The 22,912-nt window shown below is 50.3% G+C and overlaps 11 protein-coding genes across 11 annotated transcripts; 8 read left to right on the top strand and 3 right to left on the bottom strand.

Moving 5' to 3' along the window:
• Positions 1-391: 391 nt before the first annotated feature.
• Positions 392-1,905, top strand: MRS44_016415 (uncharacterized protein; the record flags this gene model as incomplete). The annotated part of the gene is made up of 9 exons (XM_065618023.1): positions 392-420; positions 476-566; positions 621-643; positions 841-899; positions 958-980; positions 1,142-1,257; positions 1,330-1,592; positions 1,653-1,824; positions 1,875-1,905. The coding sequence occupies 9 exons, from the start codon at positions 392-394 to the stop codon at positions 1,903-1,905; spliced, it is 807 nt and encodes a 268-aa protein (XP_065474095.1).
• A 368-nt stretch (positions 1,906-2,273) lies between these two features.
• MRS44_016414 (uncharacterized protein) lies at positions 2,274-4,179 on the bottom strand (the record flags this gene model as incomplete). The annotated part of the gene is made up of 5 exons (XM_046282050.1): positions 2,274-2,539; positions 2,598-2,975; positions 3,028-3,563; positions 3,613-3,988; positions 4,050-4,179. 5 exons carry the CDS (start codon positions 4,177-4,179, stop codon positions 2,274-2,276), a joined length of 1,686 nt encoding a protein of 561 aa, XP_046131009.1.
• Positions 4,180-4,955: 776 nt separating this feature from the next.
• MRS44_016413 (uncharacterized protein) lies at positions 4,956-6,091 on the top strand (the record flags this gene model as incomplete). Its single annotated transcript, XM_065618022.1, has 2 exons — positions 4,956-5,282; positions 5,336-6,091. 2 exons carry the CDS (start codon positions 4,956-4,958, stop codon positions 6,089-6,091), a joined length of 1,083 nt encoding a protein of 360 aa, XP_065474094.1.
• Positions 6,092-6,613: 522 nt separating this feature from the next.
• Positions 6,614-7,777, top strand: MRS44_016412 (uncharacterized protein; the record flags this gene model as incomplete). The annotated part of the gene is made up of 2 exons (XM_046282052.2): positions 6,614-6,663; positions 6,730-7,777. 2 exons carry the CDS (start codon positions 6,614-6,616, stop codon positions 7,775-7,777), a joined length of 1,098 nt encoding a protein of 365 aa, XP_046131011.1.
• A 978-nt stretch (positions 7,778-8,755) lies between these two features.
• On the top strand, positions 8,756-9,310 carry MRS44_016411 (uncharacterized protein; the record flags this gene model as incomplete). Its single annotated transcript, XM_046281361.1, has 3 exons — positions 8,756-8,939; positions 8,994-9,220; positions 9,275-9,310. 3 exons carry the CDS (start codon positions 8,756-8,758, stop codon positions 9,308-9,310), a joined length of 447 nt encoding a protein of 148 aa, XP_046131012.1.
• Positions 9,311-10,151: 841 nt separating this feature from the next.
• MRS44_016410 (uncharacterized protein) lies at positions 10,152-12,250 on the top strand (the record flags this gene model as incomplete). Its single annotated transcript, XM_065618021.1, has 3 exons — positions 10,152-10,979; positions 11,033-11,373; positions 11,440-12,250. The coding sequence occupies 3 exons, from the start codon at positions 10,152-10,154 to the stop codon at positions 12,248-12,250; spliced, it is 1,980 nt and encodes a 659-aa protein (XP_065474093.1).
• Positions 12,251-12,588: 338 nt separating this feature from the next.
• On the bottom strand, positions 12,589-14,596 carry MRS44_016409 (uncharacterized protein; the record flags this gene model as incomplete). Its single annotated transcript, XM_046279550.2, has 6 exons — positions 12,589-12,897; positions 12,953-13,238; positions 13,291-13,541; positions 13,603-14,017; positions 14,083-14,369; positions 14,426-14,596. 6 exons carry the CDS (start codon positions 14,594-14,596, stop codon positions 12,589-12,591), a joined length of 1,719 nt encoding a protein of 572 aa, XP_046131014.1.
• Positions 14,597-15,379: 783 nt separating this feature from the next.
• Positions 15,380-16,475, top strand: MRS44_016408 (uncharacterized protein; the record flags this gene model as incomplete). The annotated part of the gene is made up of 3 exons (XM_046282054.1): positions 15,380-15,478; positions 15,540-15,780; positions 15,838-16,475. The coding sequence occupies 3 exons, from the start codon at positions 15,380-15,382 to the stop codon at positions 16,473-16,475; spliced, it is 978 nt and encodes a 325-aa protein (XP_046131015.1).
• A 2,142-nt stretch (positions 16,476-18,617) lies between these two features.
• On the top strand, positions 18,618-18,975 carry MRS44_016407 (uncharacterized protein; the record flags this gene model as incomplete). Its single annotated transcript, XM_046281362.1, has 2 exons — positions 18,618-18,746; positions 18,796-18,975. 2 exons carry the CDS (start codon positions 18,618-18,620, stop codon positions 18,973-18,975), a joined length of 309 nt encoding a protein of 102 aa, XP_046131016.1.
• Positions 18,976-19,256: 281 nt separating this feature from the next.
• On the bottom strand, positions 19,257-19,742 carry MRS44_016406 (uncharacterized protein; the record flags this gene model as incomplete). Its single annotated transcript, XM_046279551.2, has 1 exon — positions 19,257-19,742. One exon carries the CDS (start codon positions 19,740-19,742, stop codon positions 19,257-19,259), a length of 486 nt encoding a protein of 161 aa, XP_046131017.1.
• Positions 19,743-21,040: 1,298 nt separating this feature from the next.
• MRS44_016405 (uncharacterized protein) lies at positions 21,041-22,796 on the top strand (the record flags this gene model as incomplete). Its single annotated transcript, XM_065618020.1, has 7 exons — positions 21,041-21,373; positions 21,425-21,506; positions 21,592-21,637; positions 21,687-22,026; positions 22,080-22,166; positions 22,218-22,291; positions 22,343-22,796. 7 exons carry the CDS (start codon positions 21,041-21,043, stop codon positions 22,794-22,796), a joined length of 1,416 nt encoding a protein of 471 aa, XP_065474092.1.
• Positions 22,797-22,912: the final 116 nt, after the last annotated feature.

Below are 22,912 nucleotides of genomic sequence, written 5' to 3'. Positions count from 1 at the left end.
TTTGTCATGCACTTTTCTAAGGATGGGTACCTCGAAGCAAACATTATGCTTTAGCCGATGGTACAGTTTGTTAGAGGTCGACGATGCATGCCACCTGTAAATACGGGCCACACCAAAGGTCCTGAGCGATTTAGTCTCACCGTGCCCCCTCCGCAACAACCTTTAACCTATTTCTTTGTCAAACGTAAAGTCAGACGCAACACCTTGTACGAACCACCTTCAGACCACAGCACTCGGGCATGTGCGCGAGTCCAGAACAACAGGCGGCAGGGACAAGCCCTCCACCCGTCCAGGGCAATAATGCCCCGCTTGCCGTCGATGACAATGTTGGAGAGTCCCTTGGCTTGTGCAAGATTTTGTTCTCATGATCCTCTTTAGGCCGTTGCCCAAGATGATGATGCTGACTCTGCATTCGGAGGGGTGAGGTTTCGCGTGCTCATTTATGAAAATGAATCAACGTGTCTGACTCTGGCAGGACAACGTCAGCGACACAACCTCGATGGGATCTAGCATCCTTGCTTATCGGCAAGAAAATGGCAGGACGTATCATGCTTATAAAGACGGCGGTAAATATCGATTCCTTCTTTATCCAATCGTATAGGTAGCTGATCAAATACCAGTCTACGTTCTTCCGAATGACGAGGTCAGTTTCCTTCTTCGTCTCAATTGTTTTTTGACATATTTCACTGACACCCTCGTCCCTAGACCGAGAATGAACGCCTAGGTACTTGTGTCATTGCATCCGCTCTATCATCTGTGTGTCTGACTTGGCAAAGATCTCCAGCATAACTTGCTGCTATTCACGTTTGATGGAAATCTTCACTGTGCCCCAGCTGACAGGCCCTTCAACCGTGTCCTTGACGCCGGTTGCGGGACTGGTATCTGGTCCATTGATTACGGTACGACCATAAATCCATATAAATCCACGCTTCGAGCAAACATTTGACAACTGTCTAGCCGACGAGCATCCAGAAAGCCAAGTAAGCGAAGTATACAAGCGTTATCAGGCGCCGGATACCCTAACAACTGAGTTTTTTAGGTAACCGGGGTTGATCTTAGCCCTATTCAACCATCATTGTAAGACAAGATAGGAGTTAGAGCATGGTGTTCTTATATAAATTCTTGTTAACTCGTTAAACAGTGTCCCCCCAACGTCAACTTTTACGTTGATGATCTTGAGGATGATTGGACCTTCAGCAGCAAATTCGACTTCATCTTCTCGCGCTTCATGACTGGGTCCATCCGAAACTGGTCCAGGTACTTGAAGCAATGCTATGAGTAACAGCCATCTCCCCCCAAGAATCGAATCACCATCTAACCTGCTGATAGCAATTTGGAACCTGGTGGGAAGCTCGAGCTTATGGATATCATATATCCTCTCCAATCTGATGATGGTACGCTCAAGGAAGAGCATCCTGCGTACCAGTGGTCGGTGCTGCTCCAGGAAGGATTTGCCGGTGGCGGTCACCCACTTAACACTGCCCTCTTTTATAAAGACTGGCTCAAAGATGCAGGCTTCGTTGATATAGTTGAGGTGAAAGAGAAGTGGCCTTGCAGTGCTTGGGCCAGAGACCCCAAGTATAAGCAAATCGGTAAGTGTTGGACTCTAATCGAGAGAGACCTGTATGGATTAGACAGTAACCTCAATTTAGGCATGTGGGCGTATGAGAACGGCGTACAGGCCCTGGAACCCCTCAGCCTTGCCATCTTTACGAGGCCTAAAGAGGCAGGCGGGCTGGGTTGGAGCATCGAAGAGTTGCAACTTCTGCTGGCTGGAGTCAGAAAGGACTTTAAGAACCTGGGCATCCACATGTACTGGTCGATGTGAGCTTCCCTCCCCAAGTGCAATCCAAAAATTCTGACGGTCTTGATAGATATTCGGTGTATGCCAAGAAGCCTGAGTAAGGCATCCTGCTACATCTTGCTACTTGCAGCATGCTCTAGACTTCGGCGTTGCAAAATTGGAAGTGGATGTTCTTCCACCAGCTTGAACTATGTGAGAAAGCGAGCCTGTCGGCCTATTATATACCGGAAACACTTTCAAACTTTGTTCTTATTCTGAAGAGGGTCCTTAAATGGGGGTTTGTGGTTGTCTCTGAGCGTTGGAGTAGGACGAGACCTTAGGTATGATGACATTGGCCTATAATCTCAGAACCCAGTATCATATGTTCACGTTTCCAACGAGAAGCAAGAGCTCTTTCTATCACAATGAAATGCCTGACGTTGACGAAAACAAAGATAGAGTCATTAGACGACCCCCAGGAGAAGGTGCCTCAAGGAAACTTGAGCCCTTCTCCCCGCTGCTCACGAAGGAACTCGTCAAGAATTCTAGCCTTTCTCTCAACATCAGCAGTACCGGTACGGTCATGGAAGACCTCGTCCATCTCTTCAAGGGTCTTGCCGTTCGTCTCGGGGACACAGAAGTAGGTCCACACAAAAGACAACAGGCAAAAGACTGCGAAAAAGACGTAAGCCCCGAAGCCAGTCTCTTGGATAAGGGGTGGGGTGATGAGGCCGATAATGAAATTCCATAACCAACCTTTTTACTGTTAAACCTAGCCCTGGAAGGTAGAGGGGTTGGAGAAGTTGGTACTTACTGAGAGACGTCGCGAGAGCAACACCTTTGGCTCTAAGGGATGAAGGGAAAACTTCAGCCGGCATCGCCCAAGGCACTGGACCCCAACTGCATCCAAAAGCCAACATGTAGGCCAAGAGAAAAGCCACAGAGGTCCAGCCTTCAGGAATGTAGCTGGGCCAGTCATGGGAATACTTGCCGACGAAGATCGAGATGATCAGATGGGGAATGAACATGCAAATACTGCCTGTGAGAAGGATCTTTCTCCTGCCAAATCTATCCAATGTCCAGAGGCTGCTGATAACTCCCACTAGCTGAACGCAGTTGACGACCCCTGACATGATGAGTTGCATATTGAAGTTGAGACCCATGGTGGCAAACAAGGTTGGCGAATAGTAGACTATCACTAATTAGCATCTTTCATCATGATTTACAGAAACATGGGAACGAACTGAGGGCATTGATTCCGACGAACTGTTGAAAAAACATGATCCCAATACCGACATGGGTGCGACGCCAACAGCCAGTCTTGAAGCAATCGGTCCATGAGGCAATTTCCAGTTGAACATTGGACATTATGCTGCTGCTTTCCACGAGTCTAGGATGCCGTTCTTTCAAGACAACCTCCTGGAACCGCGCTTCGGCAACAATGTCGGTCCACTCGGCACGGACTCGTATGTCATCGGTTGGCAATGTGCGAAGTCTGGCAAGGGTAGAGAGGGCCTCTTCATGTCGACCTTTGGAGGCGAGCCAACGAGGCGAAAACGGTAGGAAGAAAGCACCGACGCCTAGCAAAACTCCAGGGAAGATTTGAAGGAGGAAGGGCAGTTGCCACGACCAGTGGCCTTGGATGTCCTTTGTGCCAAAGGTGATCCAGAAGGAAACAACAATACCGACGACGATCGAGAGTTCTTCAAAGACTAGAAGGGACCCTCGAATCTCAGGTGGTGATATCTCTGAGATATAAATCGGGACAACCATTGATAGCCTTGATCCGTCAGCTCTTTTGAACTTGGATGATTGGACAAATCACTTACATGCCGATACCAACACCACCGAAGAAGCGTCCTGCAGTCAGCATGTCATAATTGACAGTGGCTGTTTGGATCGATGAACCGACAGTGAAAATCACAACGGCTACCATCAGAGAGCGTTTTCTCGAGATCCAATCAGCGACCCAGCCTTGGTTCAGGGCACCAATGAAAGCACCAAGAGGAATTATGGCCGTCATAAGACCTTTCTTGAAGCCTGAGCCACTGGCCTCATCGGATACCTCGGGGAAGCGGTTCAGGAACTCCTCCATCACCAACGTCACTGAGACGACTCCTTGGTCATACCCAAAGAGGAAGCCGCCTAGAGCAGCAAAGGCAGCGCAGTAGGCAACGAACTGTGACGCAAAGACTCCCCTGATACCTGTAACATGTTGGCTACAACTTTCAGGTGGGTAGTGGAATATGTGCCGAGGAGGCCTCACCAGATGGACCGTAGGCAACATAGCCATCTCCTGAAGGAAGTGTCATTTCCTCATGTACAGCATCAACTACAGAGTAGTCGACGGCTGCGTCCGCGTGCGCGTCTGGCTTGGACTCCTTTTTTGCTTCCATTGGAGCAACGATGAATCTCTGTCAATTTGTTCAGGTGTGTGAGTGAGGATATGAGCCAAGAATGTTAAAGAAGTAAACAAGGTGCTGCTCGAGAAGAAGGAGATATTAGGACGTTTGTGGACCTTCCGCTCATCTTTAGATGTGTGCTGTCAGACTCTTGACCCTGCCCAAGTCAGGTTATTCACAGTGACGACACCAGATCATCACGCATTTACTGCACCCTATAACTTCCCCGACTACCCCAGGACAAAACCCCAGGTTCTCCTCGTCTGATGCATCAAAAGTTGCGGGGGTGGGTCGTCGACAAGAAACGTGGAGAAAGAATCATGGCACATCCATCCTGGTCCGGGGAGAATGGCGAATGCCAACAAGGGTAAACATTCGCCGGAAGAGTCTGATAATCGAAAAGAGTAACAGCTCGCCTAAAAGAATTTGATAAGAAACATGGGAGGGAATGCTTTTCCTCACGCTAACATATCCCTGATCGTAGGGCGTGAGAAGGGTGCGGTCTCCTCCGACCACCGGCAGTGGGTCGCGCACGAACGGAGCCGAGATAATGGGCCCCGGATTTGTTTATGCCATGGGTTGGGATGATCACCAGTAGGCTAAGAATTTCCGGATATGCATGATCCCTGAAACGGATAATGACTTGGACGTGGGGGGACTCTCGAGGATGAGACTGGCCATGATAGTCTGGGGAAGTAATAGGCAGCCTCTCCCATCATGCTCAGCTACAACATGTAGTCTCAGCAGTTCAACAAAGCTTTTCTGACAAAATGCCAGTTCGACGACTTCAAGTTGGTGTAGCAGGCCTCGGCCGCATGGGCAAGCGACACGCCATCATCTGGCTCCAACAAGTTCATCGCGCAGACCTCGTTGCCGTGTGTAGTCCTGACGCAGCCGAGAGACAATGGGCGAGCGAGGAACTGGCACCGCATGGAGTTGCAGTCTATGAAGACTTTGCCGACATGCTTGCTCACACTGGCCTTGAGGCTGTGTGTATTGCCTCGGCGACGAGTGCACATGCTAAGCAGTCCAACATGGCCATCAGAGCTGGCAAACACATTCTCTGCGAAAAGCCACTTTCTACTACTGTCGAAGTTGTGAGTTAATAGTTTCTTCAACCTCGAACTTATTATCATCAGGAGGAATCCAGCTGACCAAGTTCAAGTCCCAATCTGTGCTAGACACTGCGGCGACACGACCCGATCTCAAGGTCATCTGTGGCTTCTCACGACGTTCCGATGCCTCATATCGCGCTGCGTACGAAAAGGTCCAACAAGGCCTCATAGGACGACCAACCGTCATGCGTTGTCAGAGCTGCGACATTCTGGACCCGACCGGACAATTCGTCTCGTACGCCGCCGTCTCTGGAGGTGTCTTTGTCGACTCATGCATCCATGATATCGACCTGGCCCTTTGGTTCTTTGGTAAAGAAGCCAAGATTAAGTCAGTCCATGCAGTTGGCACTGCAGCGTGCCACCCAGACTTGCGGCAATACAACGACAGCGACAATGCGATTGGCATGATGGAGTTCCACGACGGTCGAATGGTCTCGCTCTTTGCGTCCCGCACCATGGCCGCTGGTGCAGAGGACTCAACAGAGATTATAGGGACCAAGGGAAAGCTGGTGGTGAACATGATGCCGAGGGCGAACCACGTTCACGTTTACCAGGCTGGCGGGGTCTTACAGGAGATGCCCCAGAATTATTGGGAGAGGTTCCAAGATGCGTTTGTGGCGCAGGCCAACAGGTTTGCCGAGACCGTGCTGGATGACAAGCCGTCGTGGATTGAGCTTGAGTCTGCGGTCGAGGTGGTCAAGATTGGTGTTGCTTTGCAAGAGTCGATGGTTACGGGGGAAAAGATCTGGTTTGATGAGCAAGGTCAACGGGTGAACAAGGCCCAGCTGTAGATAAAAGAACACCTTTAGAATGCTCTCAACCCCACTGCTAAAGACTACAATTGCTTCTGTCAATGTCCCTATTGACTTGTTTTGAGGCTGGCCAATTGGCGTGATGTGATATCAGCTTATCAGTAACCTACCAACATGATAAACGACCACTTTGATCCAAGCCGGACTCAATATCATGAAGTAAAGGCCTGTAAACTCCGAGTAATTCCCGGCCCGAGCATGTCAGTAAAAGGCCTTGATGGCATCCCCGCAGGATGCGGAACGCTGCCGCCCTGGCCGCAGGCAAGAGCCCAACGGGTTGTGGAAACATGGCATTAAATCGCCGAAAAATTTCCCTTCAGAGCACACTCAGAAACCCCGCAATCATGATGCTAATCGAAGTCTTGGCAGATTTTCTCGAATTGGCAATGTCTCGCCGTGTCTCGTTGTACCACCACGCGAACAGAACGGCCAACCGTATATGAATGCTCCCTCCCTCATGATCCTTGTTAAGCAGATGTTGAAACTTACTCACTTTAAACAATGACGAAAGCTCAAGACAGTCCATTGCGGGTCGCCGTCGCGGGATATGGGTATGTTTTCACCTTGCTGGTTAGAGACAACCACACCACTTGATTGCAGCTCTGACGAAATGATAGCCTGGCAGCCAAAATCTTCCATATACCCTTCATCCAAGCCTCACCTCTCCTCAAGCTGCACTCGATCGTACAGCGCAAACCGACCAAGGAATCATCGGCCCCCAATGACCATCCCTCGCTCGCGCATTACACGACCCTCGATCCCGTGCTCCAAAATCCAGCGATTGACCTCGTTGTCATTACAACCCCTCCAGACTCCCACTTCAATCTGTCAAAGCTCTGCTTACAGGCTGGGAAGCACATTCTTGTCGAAAAACCATTTGTGCCAACGATTGATGAAGCCGACCAACTGATCCGCATTGCCCGCGAGAACAAGCGCTTGATCTGTGTCTACCAGAATAGACGATGGGATAGCGACTTTCTCATTGTCAAGAGCTTGATCGAAGATGGCATCTTTGGTCGGATTTATGAGGTTGACACCCATTTCGATTATTATCGCCCTGAGCATTTCGAAACCTGGAGAGGCCAGTTGGGTACAACCGAGGGTGGTGGTGCCCTGTTCGACCTGGGAGCGCACCTGATCGACCAAGCTTACACACTATTTGGTCTGCCTTCTTCGGTGTACGGGGTGCTCTCGAGCCAACGAGATGGACGCATAAGCCCAGACAAGCCGGATAGCGTGCAAGCGCAGCTGAACTACGCCAACGGGCTCATCGTGAACGTTCGAATCAGCGACATGAGTGTTGAGTCAACACAGAGGCGATTTTGGATTCGTGGAACGAAAGGGTCCTTCACCAAGAATGGGAGAGACTCGCAAGAATCCCACCTTGAGGCGGGATTGGCTCCTGATGTTGCCGGGTTTGGAGTAGAGGATCCTGCATACAAAGGGCGGCTGATTTGTGTCGATGAGAACGGGAAATTTCAGGAGCGGGATTACCATGTCGAGGCACCCAAGACATACGGCGGTCTCTATGAAGCATTTGTAGAGGCGATCCGGTCTGGGAGTGAAGATTCTGTTCCAGTACCGCCAACCGAGGCCAGGGAAGTGTTGCGGATCATTGACGCGATTTACAGGAGCGCCAAGCTTGGACAGGTGGTTCACATTTAATACCAAGCTCTTGTAGTTAACACTAGAGATGATATGTTCAGCACCTTGACGGTCCATGGTGTCCCCTTTTTAGCAGATTAAAATTGGTTGTCTGAGAAGTCTACCACCGTAACCTGAGACGCGATTCCATCCAAGCTTGCAATGAACTCGAGGTGTGCTGGCTCCTTGAATGTGTAGTAATCGCGATATTCCTTGCTGGCAAACTCGACGACGAATGCGTGGGTAACGCCGTTCTAGCCATCAATGGTCATTTAGTACTCGCATTCCTTCCCTCGGCTGAATTATCCCGACCGCCCCTGGAGGACAGGATGTAAGGCTTTCCCGTGACAGGGGCAAGGCACTTCTCCTTCAACTGGAACATTCGAGACACGACCTGGATGCCTGGTTAGACATGGGACTGGTATTGGGTGTGAGTAGTCATACATCGTCAATAGTTTCACTACTAACGTGGTCGAAGAACTGAAAGAGGACGATGTGCGTAATACTGGCCATGCTGCCGATCCAAGATACAAGATGGTCAAAATGGTATTCTCAAGCATTTTAGCGCTTTCAAGTGTTAAATACAGACTATTTTAAAAGCTTTCCATGATTAGCCTCACGGCGAACCGTATGATTCAAGCTGGATTATAAATGCAAGGGCGGCCCGATGCTCGGCAGCGAAACACGCCCTACGCTAGCAAGCATCGACGGAGGCGCACTCAACACCTAGTCAATCGCTTTGAGTTAAATAAGCCTTTATCAGACCGGATATGGCGTCATCGGATTCTCGGCTTGACTTGGAATCCGGACTGCGGATTCCGAGTCAAATAAGTCTCCGAGATGAGAGCTTCATGTTGTCGGCGTGGTGACTTGGTTGATGCTGCAGTGAAGGATGGCCATGATATAGAGTCATCGCATCAATCGTAGATATAGAACTTTTGTCTTAGCCATTGTATCTTGAATTATCGCCTGCAAATAACCTCGAAAATACCTGCCGCCATGTCCAATCCCGAGTACGCCGTCCAAGCCGCATCCCTTGCTCTGAGCAGCGACATCGTCCGTTTCTTCGAGGAGTTCTACATCATCACCGACAACCCCGCCGAACAGGAGAATTACGTCGACCAGTACACACCTGACGCCGTCTTCATTCGTAGCGGAACTGAACCGACTCGTGGTGCCGCTGGTACGCTTGATTTCCATTACGCTCACCCTATTTACTAATGACGTGGACGATTAGAGATCAGAGCTTGGCGTGAGCATGCTTTTGACTACATGAAATCCTGCAAGCACATCCCCCACAAGATCTTTTCTCTGAGTCTTGACTTGAATGAAGTTATGCTCTACGGCTGTGTCACCATTGACTACTTGAACACGCAGATCTCGGAGGGAGTTTACGCCGTCAGGGCCATCCTCGAGAAGGGTGAGGATTCCAAGCTGAGACTGGCATTCTATGAAGTGTTTATGGTAAGTCGAATTGGACGTGGAATGAAGTCAGATTGCTAAACCTTGGTGATTTAGGATGTCTATGAGCTGTCCAAGGCAGGTGCGCTGTAGGACGGGATAGCATCAGATAGCTCGTGGGCGTAGCCAGGTTAATTAAGAATAGAATATGAACATGAATTCTCTGTACGCATGCAATTGAGGTACTCGACTGTCCCACTCTATCGGACTCTGGGGAGATAATAGGCGTATGCGGCATGTGCGGCCTTCTTGATGGCCGCGTTGCGGCCCTTGCGGAGGAGAGCCATCGGGATTGAACCTATCGTAACTTGCCAGTGACGAGGACCCTGTACTCGAGTCATGGATGAACCCAAGCATCTCTCAACCCCCAAACCCCTAGACCTCGGCTACTGCCAGAGTGGCTAGAATACGCAAGGCCTGGAAGGCGCATCCGCTGATGAGGAGAGCCAGGATCGCTTAGCCGGGACAAGGGGCCAGGGAGTGAATAAGACTAGGTTGGTACGTTGGGTATGAGCTCTCCGAAGTCGCTCATACCCGAAGCTTAGCCCGAGATAACAGTGATGTTTCCGAGCATGACCACAATCCTCCGGTAGCCTCATTAGGAACTCTTCTACAAGACGGGAGAGATAACGGCATGAGTCCATAATGTCATCGTAAGTAGGGGAGAAATTACATAACGGCAATTAACGTGTTTCTTATCATTATGACAATACAGATGATCGTCTGCTGGAGATAACAGGCGGCACACTGAGGAGCAGGTCCAGATATCCTATCCTGGAAAGCTGGGTGGTTTGGTTATCTTTCACAATAGTGGTGATCCAGAGTCAAAGCCAAACAAGTGAGGTTGATCTGGGGCTACTATTTAAGCTGCAGCCGTTCGCCCCCGTTGATCATTCCTCACATCGATCAGCAGGTTTAACTTAACCTCGCAGCTATGTTATCCATTCCGTTGGTGCTTCTTTCAACCTTCGGCTGCCTGTGCACGGCAGCCACTGCCTCAATCACCGCCGACCTCGGAGCATCGTCTTCGGTGCTGCATTTCGGCAATCTGAGCTATTATGTCTCGGACGATGCTGTCACTACCTGGCACTGCTCTCCTTTTGTTGGAGGTTCTGGAACCTTGACGACGTTCATCACCGACGAAACCAACATCACCGCCAAGGTCCTCACAGGTCTCCTTGAAGAGTATGGCGAAGACGATGTCTGGACTCCCGCGTTCCTCAAAGCCGTGGCGCTCAAGACTCCGTCAGACGCCATTCTCACCTTGGATGGATACGACTGGCTCCTCTCCCACAAGATCAAGTACCTCCTTCCGTCAAAGGGTATGCAGATTCATGCGTACTTGAGCAAAAACTTGACCATCGTGCCTGACATCTCCCTGGATGAACTGCAGTCTGGACCGTACATCGTCAACAACAACGGTTCCCATGTCACTACTCATGAGGTGTACCGCCTTTTTGAGGACAAATATCAAGCTTTCACCCAAGGCATCATTCCAGTCCCTGGATCCAACGGCAGCTTCCGCAGTCTGAGCCTATACGACTCTACGTCTCTCAACCTCCTCATTCCCGTGCCGTCCCGCCTGTACAGTCTTGGCGATAAGCGGCCCCTAGCAGGTTTGCGTACGGTGGTCAAGGATCTTTTCGATGTCAAGGGGACAAAGACGGGTGGGGGTTCGAGGGTCTACCTTGAGATGTACCCCGAAAAGAACGAGTCGGCAGTCGCTGTCACTAAGCTTCTAGAGCTAGGCGCCATTCCTGTTGTGAGTTCATCAGCGGGAATCACTGTTTCGTATACAGTACTGATTCTAGTCAGGGAAAAACCAAGATCTCACAGTTCGCCTGGGGAACTGAGCCCTGGAAGTGGAACGATGTTAAGTACCCCTGGAATCCCCGTGGTGACGGATGGCTCGAGGTTGCCTTCTCCTCTTCTGGTAGCGGTGCTGCTATTGTTGGCTACGACTGGATCGATTTTGCCATGGGAAGTGACACGGGCGGCAGTGTCCGTATGCCTGCGGCTCTTGGAGGTTCGTATGGAATTCGCCCTACACACAACGCCATGGACTTGACTGGGGCGCTCCCCCAATCCCATCTATTTGATACAGCCGGCATCTTTGCCCGGAATCCCGTTTTATTCTCTCGGGTCAGCCAGAGGTGGTCAGTATATCCCATATCCCATTTTATGGCCAAAGGTGAATGACTAGAGTACTGACCGACTTGCAGGTACGCCAACAGCAGCGTCCCCATCGCGAAAGCACCCAAAGTGTTTCCTAAGAACTTGCTATACCCTGTCGACTACCTCCCACTGAAGAACGCCAAGGCACAAGAGGTTTTTGATTCGTTCATTTCCACTCTCGAAAATGAGCTTGGCATGAAGTCCGAAAAGATCAACGTGACGGCAACCCTGCAAAAGTCGGACAATCCCTACATCAACACAGTCCCCATGACCGAGTCCCTCTTCTCCACTGCAGTTAGATGGGACTCGTGGAGGGACATTGGCAAGGACCTCATCGCCCGCTGGAACGCTACCTACCCAGACACTGGATTCCCGCCGTTTGACCTCGAGACGCGCAATGGCTACATCAATCACGACACGGTCAACCAGTCCGCCTATGACGAGGTAATCAAGCACAAGGAAGAGTTCGCTACTTTTGCCAAGAAGGAGATCCTCCGCCCTTCTAAAAAGACCTGCTCCGAGTCCATCATGATTCTCGAATCTGGCGCCAGCGGGCTGCCGTCCTACCGCGAGGAGTTCCTCAATCACCAAGAAGGAGCCGGTTTTCTCTACATGACGGATCCCAAGCAGTGGCTGAACCCTCTACTTCTCTCACCACTCCTCTCGGCCCCGCAGATTGGCATCCCCATTGGCCAGGTCGACTACAAGAGTGTCATCAGCTTACAAACCGAGAAGTTGCCCATTGTGATGGATCTCATGGCGTATCCTGGTTGTGATAATATGTTATTGGATCTGGTGGAGACGCTGGCGGAGAAGGGGGTTATCAAGACTGTCAAGACTGGGCGCACAGCTTTCTGAAATAGTTACTAGGGGTGACAACAGAGTCAGATACGGCGGGCCAATTTGTTGAGTTTCGGGTTGATCTGTTACAATATACATAGATCAAGCTGGGGTCTGCATTGAAATACCCCAGTCCGCATGGTCTGGTTCTGTCGTCTCGGAAATCATGCACTCGCATCCATTTCTTTATACCAAAAAGTCAGGTGATCATGCTAATCCAGGTATCAGTTTCGAAATGATGACTGCGAAAGACTAGAAAAGTCACCCAACATTTACTCGAAAGCAACTCCCGTGATGCATTGCCTTTTGCAACAACACGCATGCCATGAGACTTATCGCCGCCACTCAACAGAATTCTATAGCCCGGGGGAGGCCTTGGTGTTGGAATCCAACTTCTGCACCTCGTGGATGAACTCATCCTTGGTCATGCGCCGACCGACACCGCCAGTGGTGAAGCGAATGTCCTTATCGTCCGCTGCCTCGGTCTCTGCGACGACTGACTTCTCTCTTGCCTGCTCACCCGCCACAGCTCTTCCGAATACTCCTCCAAAGTTAGCCTCTTCTCTGCTTGCAGCTGAACTTTTGCTATCGTCGGTGTTGTGATCCTGGCTCGTAGGTAGCTCATAGGTCTTGACGACCTCGCCATCCTCGTCTTCAATGATAATCTAGCAGTGCGTTAAAATACCGCGGTGTATAAACAACATGGAGAAATCAACATACTTTATTACCGATCTGGAAGGCCCTGGCAGGCTGGTGTCTCCGTTCATTCTTGCGGTCCTCCATTTCAATATTGTACATCTCGCCACTAGGGGATGTATTTTGCAATTTAGGGGTTTCTTGGCGAAGTAGTCGCACTCTTTGGAAATCGGCAGGCTGGACGGGGATGCTTGTCGTTATTGTCGACCTCTGGCCAATGGGCTTATTGCCTTCCGATGGATCCGAAGTCTCTGAAGCCTCGATAACAACCCTCTGCGTGCGGAACCACATTCCGCAGTCAGGCCTCGTGCTAGACGGGCTAAGTCTCACCCCTATATCGACTAGCATTGTAACTTACTTACCATTGAACCGTAACATCCTCTGGCACATCTGTCACCTTATTGCATCGTGGACAAGTGCCAGTGACCACGGTAGAGGCGTTAAATATCATACTCATGTTGATCTTCATCCCTCTTCTAAGGCAGAAGTGAAGAGGCCGGTTCGTATCAAGATCTCGTCCTGATGAACTCTCTTCAAGGGCATATTGTCGGTTTAGCACCATATCATAGCCGTTACGGCCTTTGAAGTGACCCTTGAGCAAGCCATAGAGGACCTAGGTAGGGTAGGTTAAACATGGGAATTCACGGGGCTTTGAAACAGGGGCGTATGCTCACTTCCCATTCCAACGAGTCTAGCCATTGAGCAGGGATTGGAAGTTCGTTTCCAAGGGCATCCTCCAGGATGACGGGAAGCTCCTTAGTTGGGTCCAGTGGACGAAGGAACATGGAGTGGGTCGCCATGACCTGTAGGTTGATAACAGTTTGGGAGATCTGAACGAGGAGCGCTTTTACTTCAAGCATGCCGCAGAACGTGTCCTTGGCCAGCCCTAGAATGTCCCGGCTGCTCTTCTCCTGTGTCACAAGCTGCTGACTCACATCTTCAAGCTTTTGAGCTTGATTCTCACTGGCTCTGCTCTGGACTCGCAGGAGTTCAAACATCTCCTCGCGACCTTGGCAGGTGTCAGACACCAGCTGTCGGATTTCTTCGATTCGACTACATAGGGTGGCATTGTCAACTCCGGCGGATTTCCTAGTGAGAGCTCATGAGTTAGCATGGCAGTTCAATTATTCTGTGCTCCCCCTCTGCAAACTGACCTAGCAGCGAGTGTGGTCAGAAGTGAAAGCCTCTGGACGCCATCTTGCAACTTTTCCCGGGTATACCGCAGCCGGTCTTTCTCCCTCATCGACCACTCAATCTTCCTATATATATCATTAATCTTCTTGCCAGACCCCCCAATACGGAGACTCTCATGGTATTTCGGTTGGATATGTTCCAGGGTATCTTGAATAAGAGATCCGCACTGATCGATGACGGACTTAACCGCCTTATCAAGGCCGTCTAGATAGGGCGAAAACTCGTGCTGCTGGTATGTCGCAACAACCTGCGAAACTTATTTTCAGACTTCGTCATTGAATGCATAGACACATTCAGACCAACCTGCATCAGGATGCGGACAAAGGCATCCAGGTCCTCACGGAAATCTTGGTATTCCTTGGCGCTCTCGCCAACGACCCCGCTTCCAACACCAATGGCACGTCCCAGCTGGACGGCAACCTGGCAGATGGCGATGATATCGCCTAGACTGCCGAACGTGAGAGCGACTTCCATGATGAAGAAGCCGCGAGACGGTGCAACATGAACACTTCGACAGCTACCTTAGCTACCTAGACAATTAACATAAGATGATGTAGACGCAGCAGACGGGGCGAGGGTGCCTCGCAAGGCTCTTTCCCCTCTCTCCTACCCCAAAAGGCAAGCGCTTGGACCACGTGGTACCCTGATCTGTGAATCCTTTTCAACCACCGACAGTTGATATTAGTCGTATATCTTTATTTTACTATTTATTATAATAATATTAAAGTCCTAATGGGGATTTATGCATCTTCTGAAACAGCATGCCTTACTATAAACTAAAGATAAAAATAATTATAAGTCGTAACCGTATCGTATAGGCAACCTGAGGTTATCTAAAGACCCCTGATCAAGTGACGGCCCTGATCCCGCCCTCTCAGCCATAAAAATGCAGCTAAACTCAGCTGCAGTTAGTTCCCGGAAAAGCGGCATTCATGGGCTTTCTCGAGGCCCCTGCGGCTGTTAAATGAGGCTGATCTGGCTGGCGCTAGAGACCACGATTGTGGCGATTGGGCTCAACCCGGCACCCATATCCGAGGAATTCCACCCCTGAGCCTATCAGAGCGAGGTAGATCTCAACCCCATCATACAGCCTGCAGGTCGTCTCCCCGGGTTATCGATGCCGTGTGTTCAGCTTGTTTCACTAAGGCCAAATTGGGCGTTTTCCTTGCAGAAACGGGCAGCCTGCCAGTTGTTTAAAGATGGGGTGGCAAGTCGTCAAAGACCCCTGGACGCTTGGCATCTTGAGTTTGGCTCAAAATGACACTCACAAGGAAGACAGTGTTTCTGTTGGCAGCGTGCACCTGGATAACCTTTGCGCAGGCTCAAGACGCACTGCCAGTACTTCCATCGTGCGCGGTAAGCTCCCCCAACTTGATCAATAGTTGACCACATCCGCTAACACTCTGCGATGCTGCAGTCATCTTGCTTCACCACTTTCGACGGCCAGTCGCCATCAGCGAACACAACATGCAGCGATTTAGACATCAAGTGTATCTGCCAAGATGCCACATTCCTCGACACCATGATCTGTTGTCTGCACGAGGCCTGCTCTGATAGCGACCGTGAAAGCGCCGAGGCTTACGCAAGATCTCTATGCAAGAGTATGGGCGTCACGATGCCGTCCGGGCTGGGATGTTCTACAAATACTTCATCATCAGGTACAACTGAAAGAGCGGTTGGCATTCTGGGCAAGCTGTGACTGACGAAACGAACAGCGACGGGGAAAGCGACGAGCGCCGACGGAATTTCTCTCCCAACAGAAACGAGCGGTACATCCTCCGATAGCAACACAGGGGCTGGTGGCAGTTCTTCCGAGAACAGCTCGGGAGGCGACTACGGGTCTTCCAGCAGCCACCACAAGATACATCATAGCTCGAAAGCCGGCCTTGGTGCTGGTCTCGGGGTAGGACTCCCTGCTGCCGCGGCACTAATAGGAGGTATCCTTTACCGTCTCCGCCGAAAGAAGAACCCGCCAGCTGCACCACCGACAGCGCCAACTTTGACGAATGGTATAAATGAGCTCCCTGCTGGTTCGAATCCTCCCCACTTTCAACCTCAACCTCAACCTCAACCAGTTGCAACTTATCCTCAAGCCGGAGTGGCGGCCTATGGAGCACTCGAGAAGGATACCAGTCATATGGGAGTAACCACAGCTTCATCTCCAGTACATGAACTGCCACCTCAGCATCAGCCACAGACCGGATTGCCTCCTCCATACGCATCGCCCCCTGTTCACGAATTGCCCTTGACTGGATGGCAGCAGCCTGAGTTGCCGGGAAGCACGGTACCTCCTGTGCATGAACTGCCGCTGAATCCGCATTTGAATCCGGGACCGGGGAGCCAACCGCATTAGGAGGGGCGGATGCCGTTGGGAAATGGGGAAGTTAATGGATGGATGGGCAAATGGGTAGGACCGTCTTGAGACACTAATTATCTTGGGCTCAACGCTCAAATGCATGGAAGATGCTAAGTGGATAAGAATCAACGTTCAACATATTCCTAACCGCCTCTACGGCTAGCCACATGAAAGATTCTCATGTCACTTAACCTCGTCTCTTGAGCCACTGTCATTGACCCAGACCCCCTGTCTGTAAATGGGATGTTTCTCAGACAACACCAGCCAACTTGCTGAGTACGAGAGGTAATAACACCTCAGCCGTCTACTAATTCGTCGTTTGGCTCCCTAATACGGCGAGTAAAACCCGTCAGTAGGGGTCGCAGTCAATTATCCTAGGGAGTGAAGCTCACACATTCTCTTTGTCCTCATCTTCAAAATCCATTTTTGTGGAAAGATATTTGATGGAGGATATGGAGGTGGAGAATATCAGTGGTTGTGTGTTATTATGAGGAAGTGAAGTGAGATCGAGGTGTGCTTGCTTCACTGAAGACTGAATGGTGCTTTCGTAGTTGCAGCAAAACTGCAGTCAAAATAAAGCAGCTGATCTAAAATGAGGGGTTGCTTGAAAGTTAGGCGAGAAGTGCAACTGGGGAGGTGATGATTGGACGTAGAGGCAACCTGCACAACTCGGCAGCGCGATGTTGGTTAGAGGATACCAACGCACTGTGAGGCCTGCATCTGCGCTGTAAGCATGCGTGAAAACTGCATCTTGGGACGGAGATGTTGGGCATCAACACTTTCCAAGCTCATTTTGCGTGGAAGAGACCATCGCACGAAAGGGCGCGATCTAGTATGGTATCCAAGTTGAGATTTACGTTAGAAGGCAAAACCAGAAAGATACAATGCGAAGTCATCATCCCATACTACAGAAAGTTTATCCCGGCTACAGCCGAACCTATGAATATGAAATAACGTATCTTTAGATGTGGATCAGGACATAAATATTGATTGCAAGCTGTGTGGGCTTGGGAGTAATGGCCTTCCTAGACACTTCAGTTTCATCCGTAACGCTGGAGAAAGAACCGCGAAAGACGACGACACGAATTCATAGACTGTGATAGGGGTTGGGCCAAGAGCCTGATACCCAATACAATCGCCCTCTGGCTGTCTGAGGACGGATTCACTGCTGGCTGTTGGCGTTGCGCATGAGAAATGTCGTTGTGGAACACAACAGACCGCTATGCCAAAGGCAAAAGTGAAGGATACGTTTCAACAAGTACCAAAGTAGCCTATGTCATACATGCTAGTTCACAGGTGTGTATCTAAGTAGTGACGTTGCGACGTGAATGGCGCCTCGTTGTGTTGGCGGGTGTTTACACTTCGCATTCGCACTCGCAAGAGTCAACCTGCAAAGATACGCCCATACCCGTTGAAGGACTATGCACAAATCGCGACCATGTTGCCTTTAGCAAATGCATTACAGGAGGCTTTAGTGTAGCTAGTGGAAACAAGCCACATCGTCATTGACCTTGGCTTGATAACAGACCTGCTAGCCGTAACAACCACGGGCTCTAGGCCTGAAGATTGGGGTCTGTCGCGACTGTAATGGTAAAATGAAACCAGGCATCATTTCTACGGTGATTTATCAATGCCAATGACTCATACACTGTCCGCAAGGCAACCCTCCGCCCCTGATGCTCTAGACTAGAAGACGTCATCGACTAATGGCTTCCACAGTGGTGAGGGTCTATCCGTCGATCGCGTCGAAATAAGCCATTGAATGGTGGCAAAAGCGGCTTGGAACGGACTCTATTAATGGCGTTATGCTTACTTAGGCTTCTCGATCTTCCCAGGACCAGCGATGCGAGACAAGAATGCTGAGTTATGCCTCTCAAGACGTCGGGCTTACGTAGGCAGCATCGCACTATGGCAACGGCGCGGCTCTACGCGTCCTCTTAGATCACGACGAAGTCATGACGTCTACTATTTCACCAATTCTCCCCAGTCTAGCAGAAGCCTTTGAGCAGGAAAAGATATAAAACCTGCCATCCACAGCCCCGAGTTTTGCACTATTCGCATCAACCAACTACAATCACACTACCCAACTCCCTTCTCAAGTATTAAAAGTCTCGCACATACTACAAATTATCACCTACCATGTCTGGAATGATGCCAATGGAGAACGAGCGTGGTCAGGGCATGTCCCATGCCACAGGCGATTCCAAGGTCCCCAAGCCCGTGCAGCGAAAGGCACCCCAGGGTCTTGAGGAGAAGCTTCCCGAGGCTGTAAGTTACTCGTCAGATGTGCCAGGTACAATGCACTGATACTTGCAAGATCCATCCTACTGGCTCCGAGCCTGGCCAGTCCACCAACAAGTCGCACGCCAAGGGAGGAGGTGAGGCTTCCATTGTTCCTCAGAAGCTGCAGGAGAAGCTGCCTGAGAGTGTGGAGAGGGTTGTACCCAATGCCATCCATGACACAGGTGATACCGGTGGCCTGCACAGGAAGCAGTAGATGGTTGGACTGTCGGCCATCTAACAGCGTGTTACGTCCGCTGTAGAGCAGCTAGAGATGAAGTAATATTAATTTTATTATCCTCTGACTTGGGAATGACCGTAGTGAGAAGATCTTGGAATACACAGCTTAAGAATTGTATGAACAGATCAAATTGTTGGATGGTGGTGTTTTTTAGAGCCGGGTTGTATGGAGGTGAGTTGGTGTAAGTATACAATTCCAAACAGGTCAATAGCTTTCATAACAGGCCAATCGATTTCATTTGCCTTGAGCCGAAACCGTTACAGAACCAAGAAAACGCCTGTCGCCAAGATGACAACTGCCGTGATGGCATGGCTAATACTAGCTTTAGTCGCCTCAGCCTTAGCTTCTCCCTGGACCCCTTCGTCCTTGGCGAATTGTCGAATGATCCAAGCGTCTCCGAGCCCAACAGTTGTGCCCGTAATGAGGCAAATTCCCAGACATTGTCTCACGGCATCCGCCGCGGTCGGATTCGTCTGACACACCGGAGACAGCTTCCAGAACGCAAACGTGCCGAGGCTAGCAAGGCTTATTCCAATGTTGCGGATGCCGTAGGTGTATATGGCAGATCTCTGGAAGGCTTCGGCGTGGGCTGAAGATGGATCCTTGCCAGTTGCTGGAGGGACGCGCAGTCCAAACCCGCGGATGGCATTGGTGGGCGAAACGAAGCTGTAGAGGCCCACTCCGACGCCTGTAAGGCTGAGAAGGACTGGGAGGACGGGTACTACAGTATTAAGGGTAGCCATGGTTGAAGATTTCGAGTGTATCGCGGAAGGCTAAAGAGAGATCTCAGGTGAATGGAGGTTGGTGTTTTGGTCGATGAAGTCATACAAAGGTGAGATGGGGGCTGTCTTAGCCCGCGGGCCCGGATTTTGCCAAACCCGGAGAGCTAATCGATAGCTGGTGCGATCGTGATTGCCTCATTGGCTGCCCTAGCCGGTCCTGGAGCCTCGCGATGCTATCGGCAAGGCTATTGACCTTGGTTGCATCTGAAAGAGCATGTAGTAACTCGTCTATGTTGTTGGCTTAAACGGCTAGTCTTTAATCGGTTTTGCCGAGTTTACATATAGAAGGGCATTCATGATAGCGAATTAGCATTTTGTCACGAAAACAGATCTCGATCTTCCTGAAGGAAGATGGTATTTCTGGACAGTCCGCAGGTCAAGCTCGCGCGGGCGCAAACAAGAAGCAATACTTCGCATAGAATTTCATTGATAGCCGGATAAATTCGAAAAGACAGAGATTTGTATTAACACGTAGGTGCCGACATTAGTCGAAGTGCCTGTCCTGGCTCTCAATGGTTCACCTTTGGTCGCCAGTATTATCAGCGATTACCACTCCAAGTGGTTGGGTAGAAACTCCATGAAGATAGGACACAAACTCGCCTTGTACTCACTGGCGGAAATATTATGCGAGGAATCTGGACTTGGCTCGCACAGACGTCACCATGATGTTGGTTTGATCTCCTCTAGAAAGGAACCGTTCGCCCTGGCCTCTTTTGAGTAAGCCACTGGCAGTTAAAACCGCAAAGCACAAGAAGACAAGGATATAGGAACAAAGCTATGCAATGTGCCGATGTCGGAAAAGGACTCGGCCTGTTGTTCGTATCCGTTTTTCCGGCCGTTCTCTTTCCCAACCCCTCAGGATCAAGCTTAAACCTAAAGAGCAACTAACATAGGTGAAATCGCGATAGATAATTCCACCAATGGTTACCTTGCCTAGCTGAAAGTGAAGACGATCGTCGCGTCCCCTGCTGGACGAGTCAGTGGTTCCCCGCATCAGCAACCTGGTGAACCACTTTTCCGGCCGGCTTGGCAACCCCATACTACGTCGTAGTATGGATCATGGAGGGCCTTGGTGGCATGAGGATCGAGCTGCAGATGCTACTTGTCGCTGCAAGAATATCCCGAGGTCGGCAAAGAAATGCATCGAAGGCCGAATATTTAAATAAGGATGGGGGTAAGTGAATGCATGAACCTCGCTCTCCTGTGTCTGGCAGCTGGTTCCATTCCTAGTCTCTCACACGGCCGTCCCAATTCTCATCATGCATTCCTTCCGGGCTCTTTATCTCGTGGGAGCATTAGCTCTGACTCTTGTCAATGCTGTGAGCCTCCCTGCAGGGGTCCCTCGCGACTTGTCCGAGTTTCGCGATAAGCACCCTTACAAACCGCCACACTATGGCCACCGCAAGATCATCACCATTCGCCCATCTAAGAACGATCATGATGATGCGTCGGAGAGATTCAAGAGGGGTGTGTTGAAAGCTAATGGTGGTGGCACACTATATCTACCAAAGGGAAAGACGTTTGTCATTGGAAAGGCTTTGGACTTGACAGGGCTCAATGACATTCATATCCACCTGGACGGAGAGATTCGGGTAAGAATTCTCTTCTCGATTAAGCATCGCATATACTGAATATGAGAATAGTTTACGGATGACGTTGAGTACTGGCAGGAGAATGCCTGGTACCACCCCTTCCAGAAGTCGATCATGTTCTGGAAGTGGGGAGGTAAGAACATCAAGATCTATGGCGAGGGAGTTATTGAGGGCCAGGGGCACGTCAAATGCTTGAAAAGTGAATAACAACTAACAAGTACGCAGACAGCGCTGGTGGAATGAATTCGAGGCTGGAACAGGCTCGTGAGTTGCTCTCGTCGTCCCTATCTTATCATAGCTTACCCTTGTGCAGTATTCTGAACCCCGACAACAAATACTACCGCCCCATTCTCTTCTACGCCGAGAATACGACGAACTTGGAGATTTCTGGAATCCACCTCAAGGATTCTCCTTGCTGGAACAACTTCATCGTCAGCTCCAAGAACATCCGATATACTGACGTCGTGGCGACTGCTTTGTCCAACAACGGCAGCATCATCCCCAAGAACACGGATTTTATGAACACCATGAACACTTCAACTGTCCATATTGAGCGAGCTTGGGTCAACATTGATGACGACTGCTTCTCGCCTAAGCCCAACAGCTCTGACCTTTACGTCAACACCATGTATTGTAACGGCACGCACGGCCAGGTAGGAGCTCACACATAATGTGCCGCAATTTCTCGACCTAACTTGTGTTGCAGTCTATGGGCTCGCTTGGCCAGTACGAAGGCGAAGTTTCCAATGTTCATGATGTGCATATTGAGAACGTTTGGATGCTGAATGGTGATGTGAGTAGGTCCCATCTATCCTTCGACTGGAGAAGCTAACCCGTGGCATAGTACTCCGGTGCCCGTATCAAGGTCTGGGCTGGTGAAAAGACTGGCACAGGATATGTCAACAACGTGACCTTCAAGTAGGCTACCTACTCAATTGTGCCCGTAACCAATACTAATACCGGCCTTAGAAACTTCTGGGTTGCGCGAATGGACTATGGTATCTTCCTCGACTCCTGCTACTTCAACAAATCTGCCGAAGAATGCAACAAGTACCCCTCAGGCATGGATATCACAAACATCCACTTCGAGAACTTCACAGGCTACACCTCTGGAGTTTACGGAAACGCTGTTGCTCGTCTATCATGCTCAGCTAGCGAATCCGCCGTCTGCTCCAACATCACTCTCAAGGATTTCAACGTGGAAACACCCTGTGGTGGGAAACCTGTCATCATTTGTGATGGAATGCACGGTGATATTGGGGTCGACTGCGTTCCGTACGAGAGTGACGAGGCTCAGGCAGCGTTGAAGGCGAAGTGCAAGACACCGATCGTTGGGATTGATACGGATCCTTGGGGAAGCGGAGTTATAGAGCGGAAGAAGGATGCGTTCCACCCTATCTCGCGAGAGATTGGTGATGACTAGGTAAGAATCCTGACGGAAGCCTTACCTGCTGAGGATCTACTCTGTTGCTGGTGGTGATGCGGTAAGGACAGACATAGATGAGTATATTTAGATGCTGTCCTAGAGTTGGGCACCTA

This window comes from Fusarium solani, assembly GCF_023522795.1.
Source record: "Fusarium solani strain SB1 chromosome Unknown bctg00000012, whole genome shotgun sequence".
NCBI classification, from domain to species: Eukaryota; Fungi; Ascomycota; class Sordariomycetes; order Hypocreales; family Nectriaceae; genus Fusarium; species Fusarium solani.
Note: the sequence above shows the minus strand (reverse complement) of the source record. Positions and strands in the feature narration are given on the sequence as shown.